This window comes from Rattus norvegicus, chromosome 1 (assembly GCF_036323735.1).
Source record: "Rattus norvegicus strain BN/NHsdMcwi chromosome 1, GRCr8, whole genome shotgun sequence".
Classification (NCBI taxonomy): domain Eukaryota; kingdom Metazoa; phylum Chordata; class Mammalia; order Rodentia; family Muridae; genus Rattus; species Rattus norvegicus.
The window spans coordinates 89,327,271-89,348,965 of NC_086019.1; the positions used below are offsets into that span (position 1 = coordinate 89,327,271).

General features: G+C 52.7%; 1 protein-coding gene across 1 annotated transcript; it reads left to right on the forward strand.

Annotated features, from left to right (window-relative positions):
- Window positions 1-1,720: 1,720 nt before the first annotated feature.
- Window positions 1,721-20,176, forward strand: Phldb3 (pleckstrin homology-like domain, family B, member 3). The gene is made up of 16 exons (NM_001395091.1): window positions 1,721-1,786; window positions 2,004-2,452; window positions 3,434-3,613; window positions 3,809-3,946; window positions 7,596-7,724; window positions 8,626-8,784; window positions 10,187-10,297; window positions 10,419-10,502; window positions 11,183-11,296; window positions 15,066-15,165; window positions 15,309-15,399; window positions 15,482-15,569; window positions 16,038-16,094; window positions 17,581-17,788; window positions 18,382-18,467; window positions 19,725-20,176. The coding sequence occupies exons 2-16, from the start codon at window positions 2,222-2,224 to the stop codon at window positions 19,857-19,859; spliced, it is 1,911 nt and encodes a 636-aa protein (NP_001382020.1). The 5' UTR covers window positions 1,721-1,786; window positions 2,004-2,221; the 3' UTR covers window positions 19,860-20,176.
- Window positions 20,177-21,695: the final 1,519 nt, after the last annotated feature.

Consider the following 21,695-nt stretch of genomic DNA (forward strand, 5'->3'; position numbering starts at 1 on the left):
CCCTATCTTAAAAAAAAAAAAAAAAAAAAGGAGGGGCTGGGGATTTAGCTCAGTGGTAGAGCGCTTGCCTAGCAAGTGCAAGGCCCTGGGTTCGGTCCCCAGCTCCGAAAAAAAGAACCAAAAAAAAAAAAAAGTGGGGGGCAGGAGGGAGTGTCTGGAGAGATGGTTCAGTGGTTAAGAGCGCTGGCAGAGGACCTGGGTTCAGTTCCCAGCCCCCACATGGTGGCTCACAAGCATCTGCATCTCCAGTTCCAGGGGACCTGGCCTCTGTAGTTACCAGGTATGCACAGACATACATTCAGGCTAGGCAGCCATAAACATAAAAGGGGAGGAGAAGACACAGCTAGCCGTGACCAGGGCTATGGGGGCAGGAATGAATGTCTAAGGTATGGGGCGGGTGGAAGTAGCTAGCAGGTGCACACTTCGATGTAGGGGAGGTATTCTCACAGCTTTGCATCACAGCACGTAATCCTGTGTGAGCCCCTCCCGCTGGGAGTCCCTGGCCAAATGAGCCCCTCTCCACCCCTCAGCTTCCAGATCTGTATAATGGAAACAATAACAGTGTGTTTCAATGAACGGATAGATCCAGATGTCTGACCCCCTGGCACCCAGCTCACATGACCAACTCCCCTGCCCCTATCATTTCTATTGTCCCTCCTGGCTTGCAAAACAGGTATGAATACAGATTTCAAGAGACAAAGCAGGTAGTGTGGGTTATTGAGAAGGCTGAGAGGGTAGGGCTCTTGCCGACAAGATGACTTGAGTTCCATGCCTAAATCCCATGGTGGAAGGCAACACTTTCCCAAAGTTGTCCTATGACCTCCGTACATGGGGGTGGGGTGGGGGTGGTACTTAATATGCCTGAACTATCTTTCACATACACAAATAAAAATAAACAAAAGCCATTTAGAATGACTGTAGATCCTGGGTCTATTTGTTTCCTTCAGCCTCAGTTCCCACAACTGTAAAACCGAGACGGTCGAGATCTTTTTTCTATGGGCTGTGGTGTGGTATGACACAGAGGTGTGTCAAATGTTTTTACACAGCTCCTGACGACTAACAGTCGGGTTTGGCATACTAGATATTTTCCTGTTTCTGCCCGGAGAGGAAAGGGTCTGATTGTGACCTTTAACCTCTGCACTCCACCCCATAGTAAACTCTGTGCGCGTGGGGCACATTCTGTCTCTGGGCAGATCGCTGACTCAGTCCGGGATACCCCCTCCCCTTGTCCAGCTCCCTAAACCGGTCAGGGCCCTTCCAAAGGGCTTATTAGAGGGGCGAGGCCCCCATCTTCATTCCTATCTTCCTTTGAGGATTTCCTGGGTCTCAGCCTTAGGGAGGCTGTTGTATGCAGGTGGCTAAGAAGCCCAACCCTCCGGGGGCACGGGAATGGGGGTACGGGAGGCTGAGTGGGAGGTCTGGGCGCTGGGCTCTCGCTGGGTGGGGCTGGAGGGGCCGGGATGGCTGGGTGCCTGGGCTGCGGGCGGGGCAGGCTGCTGGTTCCCTCCTCCCAGGAGAGCTGTCGGACCTGTTGTCCCCCCTCCACTTCCGGGCTGCTGGGGAGGGGGACGGGGCGGCCTCTTTTTCCTCCCTCCCTCCAGCCACCTGTTTAGCCGCAGAAGCAGCAGTGCCCCACGCAGAGCCAGGAAGGAGGCTGGCGATCTATGAGGATCTCCCGGGAAGGAACGGAGGCGTTGGGGGCCCAAGCGCATCCGGAGAGGTAGACATTGCGAGTCCCGAGTTCTGGATCCTGGGGTGAGGAGCCTTGGACGCTGCTGCCTTACAGGTAGATCGGGATCCAACTGTGGAGCTCCAGGGAGGAGGGCCGGGCTAGTCCCGAGGGGTTGGAGGAGATGGGGTCTCTTGGAGGCAATCCGGGAAACTGGGGAGGGCTGAAGAAGGGGTTCAGGGATGACACCTACAGCAAAGGGAAGGCTCAGTGTGCGACGCCCCAGCACGGGGAGCGCTGGGACCCCGGATTCAAATTCTCTTCCCACCTCTAGGTGTGTGTGTGTGTGTGTCACCTTCGGAGCCGACACCCTCGCCCCAATCACGAGCGGGTCCCTAGGAAATCCACGCCCTCGGAATGTTCGGAGCCAGTCTCTGAACCTTTGGGTTCCGCCCCCTGGGCACGCTCGCGGCGCTCTAGGGCACGCCCACAAACATCGGACCACGCCCCGAAGCCCTGGCCACGCCCACCCCACAGGAATCCGAAGCGGCCATGGGGACACCCAGCACCCTAGAGGAGGGCTCCTTGCCGCCTCAGGTTCCGGAATGCGCGGTCGAGGTCCAGCCTCAAGGGGTCGTGCAGCCTCAGGGGCACCCCGAGAATCCCCAAGAGCACAAGGAGCCCGAGGTCCCAGCGGAGCTTCCAAGCTGCCAAGAAGCTGGGCGGCAGGAGGAAGAGGAAGAAGTGGAAGAAGGTAGCAGCACCGAGAGCTGCCGCGAAGAGGTGAGGGATGAGCCCCCTCCCCCCGGGAGGGGTGTCTAAACGGACAGACAGACACCCAAGAAGACATAGAAGAACATATGGAGAGAGACTAGACAGAGACCCAGAGTCAAGGAGAGATTATCAATAGACAATCAGAAACACCCAGTTAGACAAAGTTGGATTTGAAGTCAGAGAGACTCGGGTTGAAGCAGAGAAACTGGGTACTACAGAGACACAGGGAGTGAGACATAGACCCCAAAGAGAGACACAGGGAAGACACACAGACCTGGGGGGTGGGGGGAAGAAGTGAGGAGATAGAAGAGTCGGGGGAGGGGGGCAAGGAGAGAGATCCAGGAACTCTGAAAAAGAGATGCCAAGAGGTTGAAACTCAGGAAGAGGTGAGCTCATCGAGTAGAAAGGCACTTGCTGCCAAGTCCGATGACCGGGTTTGATCCCCAGGACCCATATTGATGTAAGGCAAGAATTCTCGGACTCCCACTGGCATTTCAGGTATAAAAAAAGAAGGAAGGAAAGAAAGGAAGAAATGAAGGAAGAAAAAGAAAGGAAGGAAGAAATGGAGGAAGGAAAAAGAAAAGGAAAGGAAGGGAAAGGAAAGGAAAAAGAAAAGGAGGGGTTGGGGATTTAGCTCAGTGGTAGAGCGCTTACCTAGCAAGCTCAAGGCCCTGAGTTCGGTCCTCAGCTCCGGGGGAAAAAAAAAGAAAAGGAAAGGAGGGAAGAAATGGAGGAAGAAAGAGAAAAAAGGAAAAGAAAGAAAGAAAGGAAAGGAAAGGAAGCTCTACAGTTCAGCTTCGGAGCATGGTGGCTTTGTAGGGTTCCGAACTTGCCGCCTTCCCCTCTTCACGCTCTTCCATTTGGACCCAAATGGAGTAGTTTAAGGCATCTCGTGACCCCCAGAGGCACTGCTGGGTTGGGACCAGACCTGTTTGGTGACTATAGGGGGGGGGCGAGACTTCGTACTTCTCACACCCTCTCTAATTTCAGCCCGAGGCTACGCTGGCCGCACAGATTCCAGCCACACCTTCCCCATGCCTTCCTGGGGAAGAGCTGCGGGGGGCGGCGCGGCGGCTGCGAGGACAGCAGCTGGAGGCACTAACACGCGTGGCTCTGATGGAGCAGCGGGTGAAGGAGTTACAGCGTCAGAAGAAGGAATTGAGGATCGAGGTGAGGATGGGGAGTTCTTGGGAAATCAGCCCGTGAGGGAACCTGCTCCAGAGGGACACCCAGTCCAGTCTAAGCCGTAGGATCTCCTTTGATAAGCAAGTGCTCAAGGCCTGGGGTTTCTTCCAAACTTCCCGTCTCCCAGCCCTGGCCTCCACTGACTGCTGCACCCAAACTCTTGCTTTGCTTTCTCTGCAGATGGAGGTGGAAGTGGCCCTGCTCCGGGGTGAGCTGGCGGGAGAACGAGTGGCCGCTCGGCGGGAGGAAGAGCAGCTGCGGGAGTTGCTGGGTCAGCGGGTAGAGTCCCAGCAGAGCAGCCAAGAACAGCGGGAACAGGTTGGTGTGACCAGCGACTTCATCATCACATTCCTTTCTTCCTGGCTTGGGCTTCCCGGCTGGAATATCCCCTGGTCAGACCTAATGGTTGCTCTTGTTCTTCAGAGAGATGGGTTCCTGTTCCTCATTTTCCTCTTTCCTAGGCTTGATTTGGATGCCTGACTACTGAGGTCTCTTTCTTGGCTGTCCCATTTAATTTCACAGTTTAATGGTGTACTAGGAAACACTTCAAACCCTTAAAAATTAAATACTCAGTTGGGCTGGGCTCTTGTGCTCCTCAGCTTTAGTAACGATTCATTTAATATTCTTTCATCTCACCCAGTTCTCCCCTGTCTTAATATCCCTGGGTACTAGGAATCTAAATCAAGCATGCAAGGCTGAGCCACGCCCCCAGCCCCTCACTGGGGGATTCTAGGCAGGGACTCTACCACTGAGCCACGCCCCCAGCCCCTCATTGGGGGATTCTAGGCAGGGGCTCTACCACTGAGCCACACCCCCAGCCCTTCATTGGGGGATTCTACTCAAAGGCTGGGGGATCTACCACTGAGCCACATCCTCACCTTGTTGCAAGTTTTAAATGCTCATCGTAGAAGTCTTATTATCTGTAAATCTTTTAGCAGGTCCACAGAAAAATGAGAACTCTCTCTCTCTCTCTCTCTCTGTGTGTGTGTGTGTGTGTGTGTGTGTGTGTGTGTTATTTGAGACTTGTTTTCCCGAAGTAGCCCTGATTGGCCTCAAACCCATGTTTCTCTTGTCTCAGCTTCCTGAGTGCTGGGGTTAAAGGTGTGCATCAGGCTGGCGTGTCGTAATTGCTTATCTCAAGTCTTGTTTTGTCTCTAACGGCCTAGTGGGCCTCCCCTACTTGTCTGATTGCTTATTGCTTGTTGAAGAACTAGGTCTTCTGGGTGATACTTTATGGTTGTTTTGTTTTGTGCTGTGTTTTCGAGCTGGTGTCTTATTATGTAGCCCTGGCTGGCCTTGCTATGTAGACCAGGCTAGACTCAAACCGTTGGAAATACCTGGTTCTGCCTCTTAAGACCTTTTTTGTTGCTCTTAAGACCTGATTAGTCTACTTCTGCCTCCCAAGTGCTGGGATTAAAGGCTTTGTGCCACCACTGTCCAGCGTTTTAAGGCCTTTAAAAATTATTACTTATTTATTTGGGGTGTGTGTGTGTGTGTGTGTGTGTGTGTGTGTGTGTGTTCATGACATGCATGTGCATGGTCTCTGACCCCAGAAGAAGAAGAATTCAGAACCCCAGGGGCTGGAGTTACTGATTGCCTGCTGCCTGACATGTCTGCCAGAGGCAAGCTCAGCTCCTTTGCAAGAGCGGAAGTGCATGCTCTAACCTGTCCGGCACCATTGTTTTGTTTTTGAGATAGTATCTCAGATAGCCTGATAGTATCTCAGATAGCCCAGGCTGGCCTTAAACTCAGTATGTAGCTGAGGATGACCTTGAGCTCCCGATTTTTCTGCTTCTATCTCCCAAGTCCTGGGATTTCGGGCAACACAGGTCCAGCTGAATTCTGTGTTATTCTTATAGCAAAAGCAGCTGGTACTGCCTCCTCTTCTTCCCCCTCCCTCCCCCCCCTTCCCCTCCCCCCTCTCCCTCTTCCTTCTCCTCCTCTTCCTCCTCCACCCTACCCAGGGTCTGTAGCCCAGACTGGTGTTGAACCTGTTGTATTTGAGGATGACTTTGAACTCCTGGTCCCTTGGCCTTCACCACCCAAGTCCTGGAATTTCAGGCCTGCGTGTTAACTCCCAGCCAGGATCTGAGTCTGTAGTTCGTAGCCAGGATGTGGCTGACCATGTGCCTGCGGGGCCAGTCAGTGCCCCCTCTGTTCTCTGGGAAGACATGGTCGCGTGGCCGTAGAGGCGTGGCAAGCTTACAGCGTGCTTTATGCCTTCCCACTGAGTCTAAGGGACCTCAGCTCTGAGTGTTCAGACCTCAGTGAGTCACCCTGATCTTAAGACTCTTTTATCTAAAATGTTGACATCCCTCCAGGTCACGGCTTGGATCAGCCTGAGACAGTCAGTGCTACAGCTCTGTTGTCAGCTATGTCTCTGTCTGTCTGTCCAGGAGCTGCGACCCATCACCCTGAGCCCTGATTTCTCTTGAGGTCTGGTTCTGTTTGTTTAGGATTCTAGGTTCTAGTCATTTTATTTTCCCCTCAGACCCAGAAATCTGAGCCCTGAGCCTTTCTTCCCTCAGACTTATGGCTCCAGCTCCCCCCCCCCCCCAGCCCGCCCCAACTCAGACCCAGAGTCTAAGCCCAGCTCTCCTCCCTCAGATTCACTGGCCCAGCATTAGCCTTTCCTCCCTAAGACCTAGGACTCCAGGCCCCAGCTTTCCTCCCTCAGACTCAGGGGTCCAAGGCCCTCCTCCCTCAGACCTAGGGTCCAGGTTACAGCTGTTCTCCCTCAGACTATGTCTGCCCCCTACCTACCATATCTAGAACTATCCTGAGAATCCCTCTTCTCCATAGTGTGACCTTGGTGTCCCTTCTGTCATCACACCATAATCCTGCCCCTTCCCCTGTATGACCCTGTCTGCCCCCTTTGAGACCAACACTCGCCATGCTCCCTCCTTCCCAGCTGTCTTCTCTTCTTACTTCTTTTCTATTCACATTTCCCAGGCCTGGCTCAGGCTTGCACCTTCATTGCTGAATGGAAGTTATTCTGAATATGGAGATCCGCTCGCTTTACCATGACTCCACATTAACCCCAATGATAACACTTGACCAAACAAAACATGAGCTATACATACGACATTCTCCATGTCATCCCCTACTACAGCATCAGATACTCTTGGGCTGGGGGCGTGGCTTAGCCCTAGAGCCCCTGCCTAGAATCCCCCAGTGAGGGGCTGGGGGCGTGGCTCAGTGGTAGAGCCCCTGCCTAGAATCCCCCACTGTGGCTCACAGTGCAGCACTGGTATATCATACAGAAGATTCAATCCACTCGGCTGCAAAAAGCCTTAATTAATCAACAGTAATCATGAAGAGGAGGGAAGAAGTGGAGTCCATGCTGCAGGTCCCATGTTGCATGTTTCTTTTTTCTTTTTTTTTTTTTTTCCCCTCGGGGCTGGGGACCGAACCCAGGACCTTGCGCTTGCTAGGAAAGTGCTCTACCACTGAGCCAAATCCCCAGCCCCATGTTGCATGTTTCTGCCCTCACAGTCCCCAGCTGAAACAGCTTTGTGCTGTGCTGGAGGGCAGGGCCTGAGGCTGACCTACCTTAGCTCTCCATTCTCACACAGCACAACTGTGCTTTTACATTGATGCCTTCGTTTGTCCCTCCCTCTGACACCCCTCTCTCCTTTCCACCCCTCTGGCTTCTCCTTCCTTCTTCCTGTTCGCCCCTCCCTCCCTCCCTCCCTTCCTTTAAAAGGTCTGGCTCTGTGACCCAGGCTAGTCTTGAACCTGCTACTCTCCTGCCTCCATCTATCAAGTGCTGGGTTTATAGGCGCATGCCGCCTTCTCTGGCTGTCTCTTGTTTCTTATACTGTTTCCTTGGTAACTCCTCTAGGGCAGGGCCATAAAGCAGACCTGGGGGTCTTGCTGTGAGGAGCAGGCATCCCAGCAAGGCCTGGGTCCTGGTTGGGTCGTTTCCTTGCCTCAGTTCAGGTCCACAGCCTGCTTGTTCTCTCAGGAGCAGAGGCAGCTGAGCCAGGAGCGGGATCATGTGGAAAATCTTCGCCAGAGACTTAGGGAGGCCCAAGGACATCTTGATTCACAGCCAGAGGACCAGAGAGAGAGGCTCTCACAAGGGGTACAAGAGGTGAGGACTCTTCAGACCTGCTTAGAAATGGATTCCATGTCTGTCTTTCACTAGGACCCCAAAATCTTGGCCCAGCCCTCCTCCCTCAGATGTGGGGTTCTGTTCCCCAGTCCTCCTCCCTCAGATGTGGGGTTCTAGGCCCAGCCCTCTTCCCTCAGATGTGAGGTTCTGTGTCTCAGCCCTCCTCCCTCAGATGTGAGGTTCTGTGTCTCAGCCCTCCTCCCTCAGATGCGGGGGTTCTAGGTCCCAGTCCTCCTCCCTCAGATGCGGGGTTCTATGCCCCAGCCCTCCTCCCTCAGATGTGGAGTTCTGTTCCCCAGTCCTCTTCCCTCAGATGCGGGGTTCTATGCCCCAGTCCTCCTCCCTCAGATGCGGGGTTCTATGCCCCAGCCCTCCTCCCTCAGATGTGGGGTTCTATGCCCTAGCCTTCCTCCCTCAGATGTGGGGTTCTAGGTCCCAGCCCTCTTCCCTCAGATGTGAGGTTCTGTGTCCCAGTCCTCCTCCCTCAGATGTGAGGTTCTGTGTCCCAGCCCTCCTCCCTCAGATGTGGGGTTCTGTGTCTCAGCCCTCCTCCCTCAGATGTGAGGTTCTATGCCCCAGTCCTCCTCCCTCAGATGCGGGGTTCTATGCCCTAGCCCTCCTCCCTCAGATGCGGGGTTCTATGCCCTAGCCCTCCTCCCTCAGATGCGGGGTTCTATGCCCTAGCCCTCCTCCCTCAGATGCGGGGTTCTATGCCCTAGCCCTCCTCCCTTGAGTCCATGGGTCCAGGCCCCAGTCCTTCTGACCCAGCAGTGCTGACCTGTCTTCTCCCTCAGGTCTAGGGGCCTGGGTTAAGCCCACCAGCTCACTCCTTCCTCAGTCTAGGGATCCAGTCTCCAGTCCCTTGTGTCCCCCCACTCAGATCAGAGAGCAGCTGGATGCAGCCCAGCGTACCTATGAGGATCTGGAGTTCCAGCAGCTGGAGCGTGAGAGCCGCGTGGAGGAAGAACGGGAAAGCCCTGATGTCCCAGCTCCAGACTCCAAGGTCCGGGAACTTCAGGCCAGTGTGGCTCAGCACAAGGTGAGTTCCCCAGACCAGCCCTGCCTCCTTCTCCGTCCCTCCCTCTCCCCCATTTCCGTGGTAGTTCTGGAAATTCACTGTGTGTCAGACACAGTGATGACCATCCACGAGCCACCGACCAACTCCTATGTGTTAGAGCATGAGTGCCACTGTATTCATGGAAGTCAGAGAGCAGGAGTCCATTCTTTCCTTCCACTATATTCCCTGGGATCGAACTCATATTGTGAGGTTTGACAGCAAGCACCTTTACCTTCTGAGCCCTCTCGCTGGCCCCGGCCACTCATTCATTGTCAGTTTTATGTTCAGAGTTTGGCCCTGCCCTGTGGGGACAAGTTTAGCTATACAGCTCAGGTTCCCTCCCAGCCGTTTGTGGTTAAACAGTCCTGACTGGGGTCTCCCTCTCACACTTCTTCCGGTAGATTGTTGTTCTTTTCCTTCCCTTGGTTTCTGTCTGCATGGCACCCAGGCTGCCTGGATCCAGCTGTGTAGCCGAGGATGACTTTAAACTTGTAATCCTCCTGCCTCAGCCTTGGGAGTGATGGGACTGCAAATGTGCTCCATCACATCCTGTTTATGTTGAGGGTGGGACCCAAGGCTTTGAACTTCCCAGGCAAGCACTCTGCCAACTGTGCCACAGGCTAGCCCGAAGACTCACTATGTAGCCCAGGCTGGCCTCATATCTGAGGCAATTCTGCCTCAGGCTCTTGGGTGTTGTAATTCCAGATATGGCTTCCCTTTCTCCGTTTATTATTATTATTACTACTACTATTATTATTTTTATACTATTATTAGGGTTTTTGTTTTGTTTTGTTTTTCAATTTTTTGAGATAGCAGTTCTCTGTGTAGCCTTGGCTATCCCAGACTCACTTTGTAGACCAGGCTGGCCTCAGATTTGCCTGCCTCTGCCTCTCACATGCTGGAATCAAAGTCGTGCACCACCATTCCCAGCTTAAGGTTTATTTTTATTTATTTACTTTAACTATGTGCGTATGAGGCTGGATGCAAGTGTGTGTGTATGTGCGTGTATGTGTGTGTGTGTGTGTGTGTGTGTGTGTGTGTGCATCTGTGTGCGTGGGTGCACGCAGGAGTCCATGAGGGCCATAAAGGAGTGTCAGATCCATCCCTTGGAGCTGGAGAAGTTTCCTGTTGTGGGTGCTGGGAACCGAACTGGAGTCCTCTGCGAGACACTTAACTTCTGCACCACTCTGATCTTGATGAATTTCTGGGTCTCCCTTGGCTTCTGTCACTAACCCTAGATGTCTTCTGGGCCCTGGCCTCCAAAAACCGAAAGAGCGCTCTCCCTCCCCAGTTCCTGAGGTATCTGGGGTGGGGATGGGGATACAGGGCACCTGTGGGAGGGTATCCTGGAATCGTGAGTGACCACAGTGGGGGTCCCCTGCAGCGCCGCATCCTGGTCTTGGAGGAACAGCTCAGGTCTCTGGGGGAGCAGATGGCTGCAGAGAGCTGGGGACTGAGCAGGAAGAAGGAGGAGGCTGTTCAGGCTCTTACTCAGGTGCGTTCCTCCCCGAGACCTGCCCCACCCCCTCACCTTCCAGGTAGCCCCCAGAGTCAGATGCTCAATGGGTGTGGCCCTTCTGCTGAGACATCGCCACCTGTCCCTCTCCCTCTCCTAGGAAAGGAGCCGCCTGTTTGAGCTCAATTGCCTTCAGGGAACATGTGGTGGGGACTTCTCTGAGCCTGACCAAGCACTCACCAAGGTAGGGGATTTCCTGGACCTGCTGGTCCTCCTCCTTCCCTGAGGGCCTGGGTCCCAAACTCTTCCAGGAGCCGGGAGTGTGAGCTTTTGGCCTCTCCTCCCTCAGACTGGAGTCTAGGCCTAGCTCTTCTCCCTCAAGTCTATGCCTCAGACCTCTTCCCTCAGACTTCAGACAAGGAGTCAAGGCCCTAGCTCCCTCAAGACCGGGGTATTGGGGGGGGGGGTGTCTGGAGGAAAGTTTGAAGTGCCAGCCAAAGAACTGGCTTTCAATGCCCACAGCCATGGCTCATGCTGGGAGATTGAACGGTGAGGACTATATTCTGGTTCTCTTGTGATCAGACCTTTGCTTTTCCATCTGAGAAATGGACTGGTACTGGCAGTCTGGGGCTAGAGCATTTGTGAACTGTCAGTGCTGTGTGTGTGTGTGTGTAGGTGTGTCCTGAAACCAAGCTCTACTGTGCATGCATGTGTGATCCATGCATGCCAGTGCCCAAAGAGGCCAGAAGAGGGCACTGGATCCCCTGGGCCTGGAGTTACAGATGGTTCTGAGCCTCCATATGGTTGCTCAGAATCAAACCTGGGTTCTCTAGAAGAGCAGCCAATGCTCTTAACCACTCAGCCACCTCCCCAGCTCTCCACCCCAACCCCCGACTTTCTGTAACCATTGCTCTCTCTTCCCAGCTGCTGTTCACACAGAAGACAGACCGCCAGCTGCTGGTGCTGCAGGACCCCATTGCGCATGCGGCCGCCAGCTCCACCTCTTCGTGTCTCTTCTCAGTGCACAGCTCCCTGCAGGTGCTGCCCCCCTCTGTTTGCGCATGTGCACATTGGGGAGGGAGGGGCTGGCAGCAGAGGTGCATCAGGAACCTCCGCTGGTGCGCTCTGCCTAGGGATGAGGGGATGGGAGGATAGATGGGGACACAGCTCACGGGATATTAGATGACACGAATTTATTCTTATCATTAATCTTTTTTTGCCTAACACCACGTCTCCCATGCAAGATGGGAGCCTGTAACCTAAGAGTGAAATTTACGAGTGACCAACTGGCTACTTTAATGAGGTCTTCTCTCTCTACCCATCACGGCCCAGCACTCTGCCTCAGTGTCATATATAGATATCCGTACCACATGCGTTCTGATGTCCTCAGAGGCCGGGAGAGGGCGTCAGGTCTCCTAGAACTGGAGTTACAGAGGGTTGTGAGGCACCAGCTGGGCATCAAATACCAAACCCGGGTCCTACGGAAGAGCAGCCAGTGCTCTTAACCACTAAGCCATCTCTACAGTCCTGTTGATCACTTTAAAAACTATTCGTGGGGCTGGGGATTTAGCTCAGTGGTAGAGCGCTTACCTAGGAAGCGCAAGGCCCTGGGTTCGGTCCCCAGCTCCGAAAAAAAAGAACCAAAAAAAAAACAAAAACAAAAAAAAAAACTATTCGTATCGCTTCTCAGCCTTTTGGTTAAGATCAAGTGTAAAAAATATTTGTCGGCGACTTGTTTTCCCTTTTGAGAGGTGTACTCAATTCACTGGCCTATTCTTGTTCGGCAGATTTGGGTTTCCTCGGTGTATTTGTGTGTGTGTGCGTGCATGTGTGTGCGTGCGTGTGTGTGTGTGTAGAATCCATCTGAGGTCCTGCTGGAGCGATAGCCTCGGTTCTGTTCTGTGTCCGCCTCTTCACTCTGCTGTCCTTGCCTGCTATACAAAGGCTTTTTAACTCTACAAAACCCGGTTTCTCAGTCCTCAGAATTATTCCCTGTGCTGTCTGAATCCTTTTCAGAAAGTTCTTGTCTATGCCTCTGTCTTGAATATTTTCCTCTAGCAGTCCTAGTGGCTAAGGTTTTATTTTAGATTGGTTTGTCTTATTTATGTGTATGAGTGTTCTGCCTGTGTTTCTGTGTGTGCTGTGCATGCAGTACCGGGGGTGGCCAGAAGAGGGTGTCGTATCTCCTGGAACTGGAATCGTAGATGGTTGTGAGCCACTATGTGGTTGCTGAGAATTGAACCTAGGTCCTCTGGAAGAGCAGCTGGTTCTCTTAACTGCCGAGCCATCTCTCTAGCCCTTTATTTGTGAGGGTCTCACTCTGTAGCCCAGGCTGGTGTCCTGCTTGCACGTCCTTCCACATACTGGAAAACGTCTTTCATGTGTGTTTGGTGGTGCGTGCTTGTAATCCCAGCACTCAGGAGGCAAAGGAAGGAGGGTAGACCCTGGCCAGCCTTGGCTACACGGAGAGATGCTGTCTTAAAATAATAAAACTAAAGCCAGAGGAGGTGACAGGCGCCTGTAATTCCAGCACTTAGGTAGTGGAGGGAGGAGGATTGTGAATTGGAGGGTAGCCTGAGCTATAGCAAAATTTAGGGTCAGCCTAGGCTACACAACAAGATCCTATCTCTGAATGGATAAGTAAATAAATAAAAACTAAAATTAAAAAAGCAAATAATCTCTAGATAGCTCTTTAAAATAAATGAACTCAGCAGATTGTATTTACTTATTTTTTAAAGATTGATTTATTTCATGTATATGAGAGCTCTATCTGCATGGTCAGAAAAGGGCATCGGATCCCATTACAGATGGATGTGAGTCACCATGTGGTTGCTGGGAATTGAACTCAGGACCTCTGGAAGAGCAGCCTGTGCTTTTCACCACTGAGCCATCTCTCCAGCTCTCTAGATGACTCTTAATCTCCAATGGGAGGCCACACTCTGCCAGTAGCCACCATGTTGTTTTGTTTTGTCAATTTCTGTCAATGGTGTATTGGGTCTGGGGAGCCATGACCAGCTATATGAAATAGGGTGGATAATAAACTTTATAACAAATATTGGCCACTAAAAAAAAATTTTTTTTTTGAGACAGGCTCTCATGTAGCCCCAGGCTAGCTTCAAATGTACTGAATTGCTCCTGAGTGCTAGGATTAGAGGCGTGTACCACCATGCTCAATTACATGTGATGCTGGGGGGGTCAAGCCCATGGCTTTGTTGGGCCAGCACTCTACTGAGAAACATCCCCAGTCCTTTAATTATTTTCTGATGCTGGGAGTTAAAATTAGGGCCTCAGCCGGGACAGTTAGCTGGTGGCTTTCCTAGGCTGTACTCCGGACTCTCTGGCATCCACATGTGCTCGGATCTCCACATGTGCTGAGTCTGAGGTGAGCTGAGGCACAGCATTATGGTAGGAGGGCGTGACAGAGCAGGGGCTGTTCACCTCATGTCAACTGAGACGCAGAGAGCATAAGAGTGGTTGGGGGCAAGAGGAACCTGCCCAGGAGATACCCCAAGAAACCTACTCTCCGGAGAGACCCTCTCTCTCTCTTTTTTTTTTTTTTTTTTTTTTTTTTGGTTCTTTTTTTCGGAGCTGGGGACCGAACCCAGGGCCTTGTGCTTCCTAGGTAAGCGCTCTACCACTGAGCTAAATCCCCAGCCCCGAGACCCTCTCTCTTGCTGGTACGTGTGTTCCTGTTCATGTGTGTGTAGATGCCAGAGTCAACCTCTGCTATTGTTCCTAAGGAGCTGTCTCTCTTGTTTGCTTTTAAAGATTTATTTCTAGCCGGGTGTGGCAGTGCACGCCTTTAATCCCAGCACTCCAGAGACAGGCAGGAGGAACTCTGTGAGTCTGAGGCCATCCTGGTCTACTTGGAGAGCTCCCGGCCTCTGGAAGTGTTGTGTGTATTCTTAGCCATCACTCAGTGCCCCTGACCCTTTTAAAATATTTTTTTTGGTTCTTTTTTTCGGAGCTGGGGACCGAACCCAGGGCCTTGCGCCTCCTAGGTAAGCGCTCTACCACTGAGCTAAATCCCCAGCCCCAAAATATTTTTTTTTTTAATGTACGTGTGTCTGTGCGGCTGGTGGGTTTGTACACATGAGTGCATTACCCACAGGGACCAGAAGAGGGCGCTTGAGCCCCTGAAAGTGGAGTTACTGGTGGTGGTGAGCTGCCAGATGTAGATGCTGGGAACCGAAATTGGGTCGTTTGTGGGAACAGTAATTGTTCTTCTGACTCGTCTCTCCAGGCCCCATCTCTGTTTTTTGAGGCAGGCTCTCTCACTGGGTTCTGAGGCTTATAGATCGGGCCAGGCCAGTAATAGCCAGGGATCCATCTGTTCTACCTCCCTAGAGGCGTTACTGCCACACCGGATTTTCTTTCTCACATTTGTCTATTTATTGACAGGGGTGGGGGTGGGGAGTGCAATGCATGATTAGGCATACCCTGAACATCACCGAACAGCCGGTGGGAATCATCTATCTTATTCTTAGACTTGGCGTCCTGGGCTTGCGCTGTCTTGCTGGACAATGACTTCCTACATGGATGGATGTCTGGTGCTTAGGTTTACATGGAAAACTCTTTCTGACCCATGTCACCAGCGTTCGCTACACAGGGCCAGTCTTGTAGTTGGCACCGCCTCCAAGTGATGCCGTCCAATCAAGAGTGCACTCACGGGTTAATTGACTGATAGAGTTGGAGACTTTTCCATCCACTCAGCCCCCAGAGGCACAGCTGTCAGTGAGCGAAGCCATTATTCTAAGCACCTCTGGGGGACGCTTACCTTACAAACACAACCTTTGTGTGTTTTCAGGGGTCTATTGGTCTCCAGAGGACGGGAAGCCTGCCCCGGAGGAGGGGAGACAGAGCCAGCCAGAGGGGATCCTCCCGACCTTTGTCTGTCCACTGTACAGGTGAGGACACTTCTGTTTTCCCCCTGCCCTTGTCCTCAGCCATCCTGCAGCGGAGGATGGAAAAACAGCTTGGTGTGGGCTGGAGAAGTAGAGGGATGAAGGAGGAAACGTCTGGCCTCCACATCCCGTGCCCTCTTCCTCAGGACCCCTGGAGGCCTCTGCTCTTACACAAGCTGTGGGGACCCCTGGGAGACACCCTCTCTATCAGCTGCTCAACTGTGGCCCTGGGAATAGGTGAGACGTGAGAGGGAGTAGGGAGAGGGAGAAGGAGGCCAGCCAACGTAACCATCATATAATCTCTGCTTTGTCCACCTAGAAACCCTGTGCTTCACCCAGACATCGCACATATGGAGCGACTCCTGAAGCAGGCTGTGGCTGAGAGGGAACGGCTGCTCAAGGCCAGGGTGAGACCGCAGGCCCTGCTCCTTAAAAAGGGGCGTTTGACCCTAACCCACTTTTTTACATGCACGACTACAAACCCAGCCCTCCTCCCTCAGACTCAGGGCTCCATGTCCCAGTCCTCCTCCCTCAGACTCAGGGCTCCATGTCCCAGTCCTCCTCCCTCAGACTCAGGGCTCCATGTCCCAGCCCTCCTCCCTCAGACTCAGGGCTCCATGTCCCAGTCCTCCTCCCTCAGACCCAGGACTCCAGGCCCTAGCCCTCTTCCCTCAGATACAGGGGTCTAGCCCCAACCCTCTTCCATTAGACCCAGGAGTCCAGAACCCAACCCTCCTCCTCCCTCAGACCCAGGGCTCCAAGGCCTCCACTCTCCTCCTTCAGATACAGGGTCCAGCCCCGCCCCACCCCCTTATTCATATATTTCTCTGTCTTACATGTTGGATTCCCATTGATTCTCCCTCATGAATCCACAGGAAGGGATGAAAAGGAGCCAAGAAAGTTCCACAGACCCTGCAGTTCCCGCCATCATGGTTAGTCCCCTCTGTCCTCCCTGGGTGCCTTTGCCTTTTATTAAATGCCACTGTCTCCTGCCCTCCGACCAAAAGGGTCCTGAAGTTAAGTCCAGAGGTCCCGTTCCTACTCCTGTTTCACTCCCCCATGCCCAAGGTCTTTGCTTAGGTTACTGACTGCATCTCTTTGTTCTTTTTAACTATTTATTTACTATTTCTGTAAGTCGTGTATAGCTAGGCAGGTGAGCACATGCCACGGTGCACATGTGGAGGTCAGAGGACTTGTGGAAGTCATTTCTCTACTTCTGCTACGTGGGTCCCAGGGATCGAACTCAGGCCATCAGGGTTGGTGGCAAGCGCCATTTCCCAGCGGCATGATCGCCCCATCCCCTTGTTCTTGTCTTTCTGTATGGTTGGCTTGTTTTGGAGCCCTGTGTGTTCATCCCAAGCTGCACCCTGAGCTACCATCCCAGGTCTTCTCCTGTCCATACGCCGGTAACTATTTCAGCCGTTATTAATATGAAGAGCAAACATTTGTGGCAGTTTAAACATTTTTTTTCTTTTCTTTTTTTCGGAGCTGGGGACCGAACCCAGGGTCTTGTGCTTGCTAGGCAAGCGCTCTACCACTGAGCTAAATCCCCAACCCCTGTTTAAACATTTCAATTATAGAAAAACTTCGTGGCACCAGGGACCGAGTTCCGTCCCCAGCACTACATAAGCCAGTAGTGTCCGCTTTATGCCTGTGATCCCAGCACTTGGGAGGCAGAAGCAGGGAGACCAGAAACTCAAAGATTGTCTTCCACGACAGAGCTAGCATGGGCTGAGAGAGACCCCCGCAGGAAGGGCGTTGTATCCTTCACGGTTGCTCTGCACAAACCTGTCCTCATTAAAAATGCAGAACCAGTCACATCATTTATTAAACAGCCCCTGCTGAGTACATTGTGTGACCCAGCTGTGCTTGTGTGTACAGACCAGCATGGTTCTGAGACTGGTGCCTCCATGATCAACGGCTGGCTGATGGGGAGGGTGCTGAGGGAACTGGGCCTCTCGGGTGGGCGGAGTCCATGAAAGTGGCTCACTTAGGAAGGAGGGTAAGGGCCACTGTCCCGGTCCTGCCTCACAAACTTTGTGACTTCGATGTGACTCTTCTGTAAAACGGAGACTTTCTTTGGTTTTGATTTGGCCTTTGAGATGCCCTTTGTAGCCCCCCTTCGAACTCACTCTGGAGCCGGGGGTAACGTTGAACTTCCGATCCTCCTATTGCTACTTTTTTAGTGCTGAGATGACAGGCACACACACATTCTGTTTTCCTGCTTTTTATCAGTGTCTGTAGCCCTCAAAGTCATGACGGTCGTGCCTCAGCCTCCCCGGTGAGCCACACATGCCTGGCTTCACGATGGTGGGTGTTAGTACCTTTGCAAAGGCTGCATGGAGCTGGCTGGCTAGGCTGCAGTCCCTCTCTTTGCTCCTGGCTCCTGGTCAATGACCCCTTCTCTGTGTTCTGCAGGCCCCACCACACCCTCCTGGTCCCCAGGACCTGGACCTCGCACAGCACCTGGAACGCTGGGGCCACAATCCGGAAAGCTGCCCCCACTTGAGGGTGTCCGGGGGCTACTGTCGTGGGCCCCTGGTGAAGATGGGCGGCCGTATCAAAACGTGGAGGAAACGCTGGTTTTGCTTTGACCGGCAGGCGCGCCGTCTGGCTTACTACGCCGGTAAGCTGGGAGACCAGGCATCCAGGAGGCTTCAAGCCTGGGGTTGGAAAATCAAGACAGCCCCCCTCCACCCCCACTTCCCTGCTGCCAGGGGACCCAAGGGTTAGGCTCCCAACCCCTTCCATACACTCAAGTCTAGGTTAAAGTCCTTCTGTCTCATAACACAACTCCCAACCACTTCCTCCCTAAGCCACCCAGAATCCCCCCAGCCTCTACTCACCATAGTAGTAGAAGATTCCAAACTCCTCTGTGTTAACAGGAATTTGAAACAGTTCTGGCTCCAGATGGGAGCCTAGACCGGTCAGTGTCCCACCCACTCGATCACCCAGAGCCCTGGCCATCCTTTCTTTCCAGAGGGACCCAGGTGCTCCAGGACTTCTGTCCCTGAACCCATTTCCAAGTTTCTGTAGTCTCTACACCTGTGTGTCTCCCATCTAACATAGAAATCCACCTCCCTCCTGCCTTAGGGTTATCACATTGTCATAATCTATATTACAGCCCAATGACCCCAGTACACACACACACACACACACACACACACACACACACACCTGTCTCTAACTAGATCTGTTTCCTCCCTCTCTTCCCACCAGACAAGGAAGAGAGCAAGCTCAAAGGTGTCATCTATTTCCAGGCCATTGAAGAAGTGTACTGTGACCACTTACGCTGTGCCTCCAAGGTGACTCCCTGCTCAGTGCCATGATGCCCTCCCACTGAGCACCTATGGCTAAGCCTCAGCCTCAGCCCATCTCTAGGTCACCCTGGGGAGAGCCCACTCTTGCTCTACTCACAGTCCAGCACTGGAGCGTAACTAGAGCTCAGAGCCTGGGGCTGCACTGTACACTCAGTCTGTAGAGAGCTTGCCTAGCATGCACAGAGTCCTGAGTTCAAGCCCCCAGCATCGTAGACACTGGGCACAGTGGTATACAGCTGGAACTTCAGCTCCAGGAGGGCAGGGGCGGGTGAGTGAGTGTGAAGCCAGCCTAGAAAACATACTGAGCTCCAGAACGGTCAGGGCTCCGTGGAGATCCTGGAGTGAGGAGAGAAGGGTGGTGTCAGATTCTGGTTTAGCACATGCTTGTGGGTCTGAAGCTGGAGGCCCGGATTATAAGGGAGACAAAGTGTAAGGGCAGAAAGAAATGTTGGCAGCTGATATTAGAATCCTCTTTGGAAAGGAGTCAACCATGGTTGGTTGGTTTTCTTTTCCCTTATTTAATTAATTATTTATTTATTTATTTATTTATTTATTTATTTATTTTTGAATCAGGGGTCCTCTGTGTGACCCTGGCTGTCCTGGAACTGGCATTACAGATGCCCGTGAGCACCATGTGGGTACTGGGAACTGAACCTTAGTTCTCCAAGAGCCGCCAGTGCTCCCAACTGCCCATCCAGCTCTCCAGCCCCCAGCTATGGCTGAATTGGAGTCACAGTTGATTTAAAAAAACAAAAATTCAAGTCTTAGTCTTTTCTTCCAAAAAAAAAAAACCCCCAAAAAACCAAACATAATAACACAACAACAATAACAACAAACGCTCAAAACGGCACATTCCAACCCCTTCCCTCGGGACTTAAAACAAAATGGATAGAAGAAGGGGTTTACCCATTTGGTGGTCAGTATATAGGCTCCAGCTGGGAATGGTGTAATCTCAGCCCTCAGGAGGCTGAGCAGCAAGCCTGAGGCTAGCCTGAGATACGAAGTCAAACCCACTCTCAAAAAAGAGAGGCTGGAGAAAGACGAAAATAAAAATTAAAAAGCCAGGTATGGTGGCACACACCATTATCCCCACACTGAGGTGGCCGACACATTTTGATATCTGAGGCCAGCTTGGACGAGTTCTATGGCAGTCAGTGAAGAAAAGGGAGCAGGCATTCTAGCCGGGTTTAGGAAGACAATCGTAGACATTGATCCAACCACCCTCCCCCTTGCTTATTCCAGAGCCCCAACCCCCTCCTGACCTTCTGTGTCAAGACCTACGAACGCCTTTTCTATATGGTGGCCCCCAACCCAGAAGCCATGCGAATTTGGATGGTCGTCATCGGGACAGCTGCGGACGAAAACCACGCCCCCTGACCCCCTAGCGGTCCCGCCCTCTGAGAAAGGAGGTTCCCCCGAGCTGCGCCCCTAGACGCACCTTCCGGCCTTTGAGGCCCCGCCCACTTCAGGAAACTCTCGGCCCCGCCCCTTTGGCCTTCTCCAGGGCGCTGCAGCCGCTCAGCCGCTCCAGCTCAGCGGGCCTGAGCCACGGAGGTCTGGGCTGCAGGTGGCTTCCAGGCGGCATCGCCAGGCCCTGGGGGCCCCGCTTGGGGGCAGGAGGAAGATTACAGGGGCGGAAGGAACTATTTATTGGTGCTCCTCCGATACCGAATTAAACGTGGTGAAAAAACAGGGTTGCTGGTGTGGATTCCAACGCTGAAGTCCTGAGGCCCCTCTGCCCTTAGGCACAACTTCTGAGCCAAGGGTTTCCCTAACGATAGAGACTTCTCACCCCTAAGGTCATGCATGGACGGGAGAAGAGATGGGCAGACATCTGCGATTTAGAGTTTTTAGTATGTAGATTTATCTGCCTTCGTGCATTTTGACTTCGAGCAGACTCTAGAAACGTCTGTGCGCCCTCCTTCCTGAATTTTCTTTCGGGTTTCCCCCTCTGCCCTCTTCCCTGTGTAAGGTTTTAAGTTCAGTGGCCCCACCTGAGAGCCCCCTACTTCGATTCCCAGATGACCAAGCGCTTTCCTTTGAGTCCTCCCATCATGCCCTGTTGTTCCCAGTGACACCTGTCATTCCATGAGAGTGAGACAGAAGGGAGAGGGGCCTTTGCCACCTCTGGGTCATTACTTACTCAATTTGTTTAGGTAGTTAGCCCATCTCTGGTTCCTAACTTATATGAGGCATGTTCCCTCTTCCAGGAAGCCCTCCCTGGTTGCCTTGGCTGAGTCACACAGTTCTGCTTGCCTGTCCTTATTGCAGTCTGACTGTTCTGTCCTGGTCTTAACTGCCCTGGTCATTCCTGGCAACAGATCTCTAGGCTGTCTCATGACTAGTGTGCCTTTGGCAGGATGGAAAGGTCTGGGTACCAACTGCCTTTAACACTTGAATCAGTTTGTGAGAAAATGATTCTGAGGATGATGGCAGCTGCTGAACAAGGACATCAGAAAACTCTTGGGCTGTTGTCTCTCGTCATCACTTAGGTCTCATCTGGGGTGCCCCCTCAGCTGGTCCTCGGGCAGAATCAGATGCCTGTGAAGCAGTCAGCTTTAAGAAGTCTGGTGGTCAGAGTAGCCCATGAGTCTGGGGAGAGCGTCTGGCTACCTTTAGGCTCAATTCTTAATTTAGATTTCAGTTTGTGTTTTGTAAGTCAAACGTGGGGAACAATGGAATGGAGCAAGCTTCCCAGATAAGGCCCCAGGCACATTGAGGCTTGCATCATGGCTGCCTCTGACAGAGACCTCTGTTTATGTGAGAACCCCTCTCTGTATCCTAGGCAAGTGAGGAGAACCGGGCAATCCCAGTGAGTGAGGAGTTGGGGGGGAAATAGTTCAACACGGGGACCTGGCCTAGCAGGCACCAGGCTCCTAGTTCCTTCTTCAATACAGCAAAAGTAAAGATCGAAAGAAAACAAACATAAACAACAAGCAAGAAAACAAATAAATAAATATGCAAATCAACCACAGGGCCTCCTGCTCCCTGAGTCCTGGCCAGGCTCAGGTCAGCAGCCCAAATCCAGGCAGGCCCGAGCAGGAGTTGACTCCGCACCCTGGGTCCCACTCCCTCCCAAGATGCTTGCTCTTCTGGTCTGACCAGTTGGGGTTCCTCCCCTGAAACTCTCCCACACTCCACTCTGCTCCAGGGCCTGTGGGGCCTCCTGAGCCTAAAACAGAAGTATCACCCGTCAGCTACTCACTAGGACTT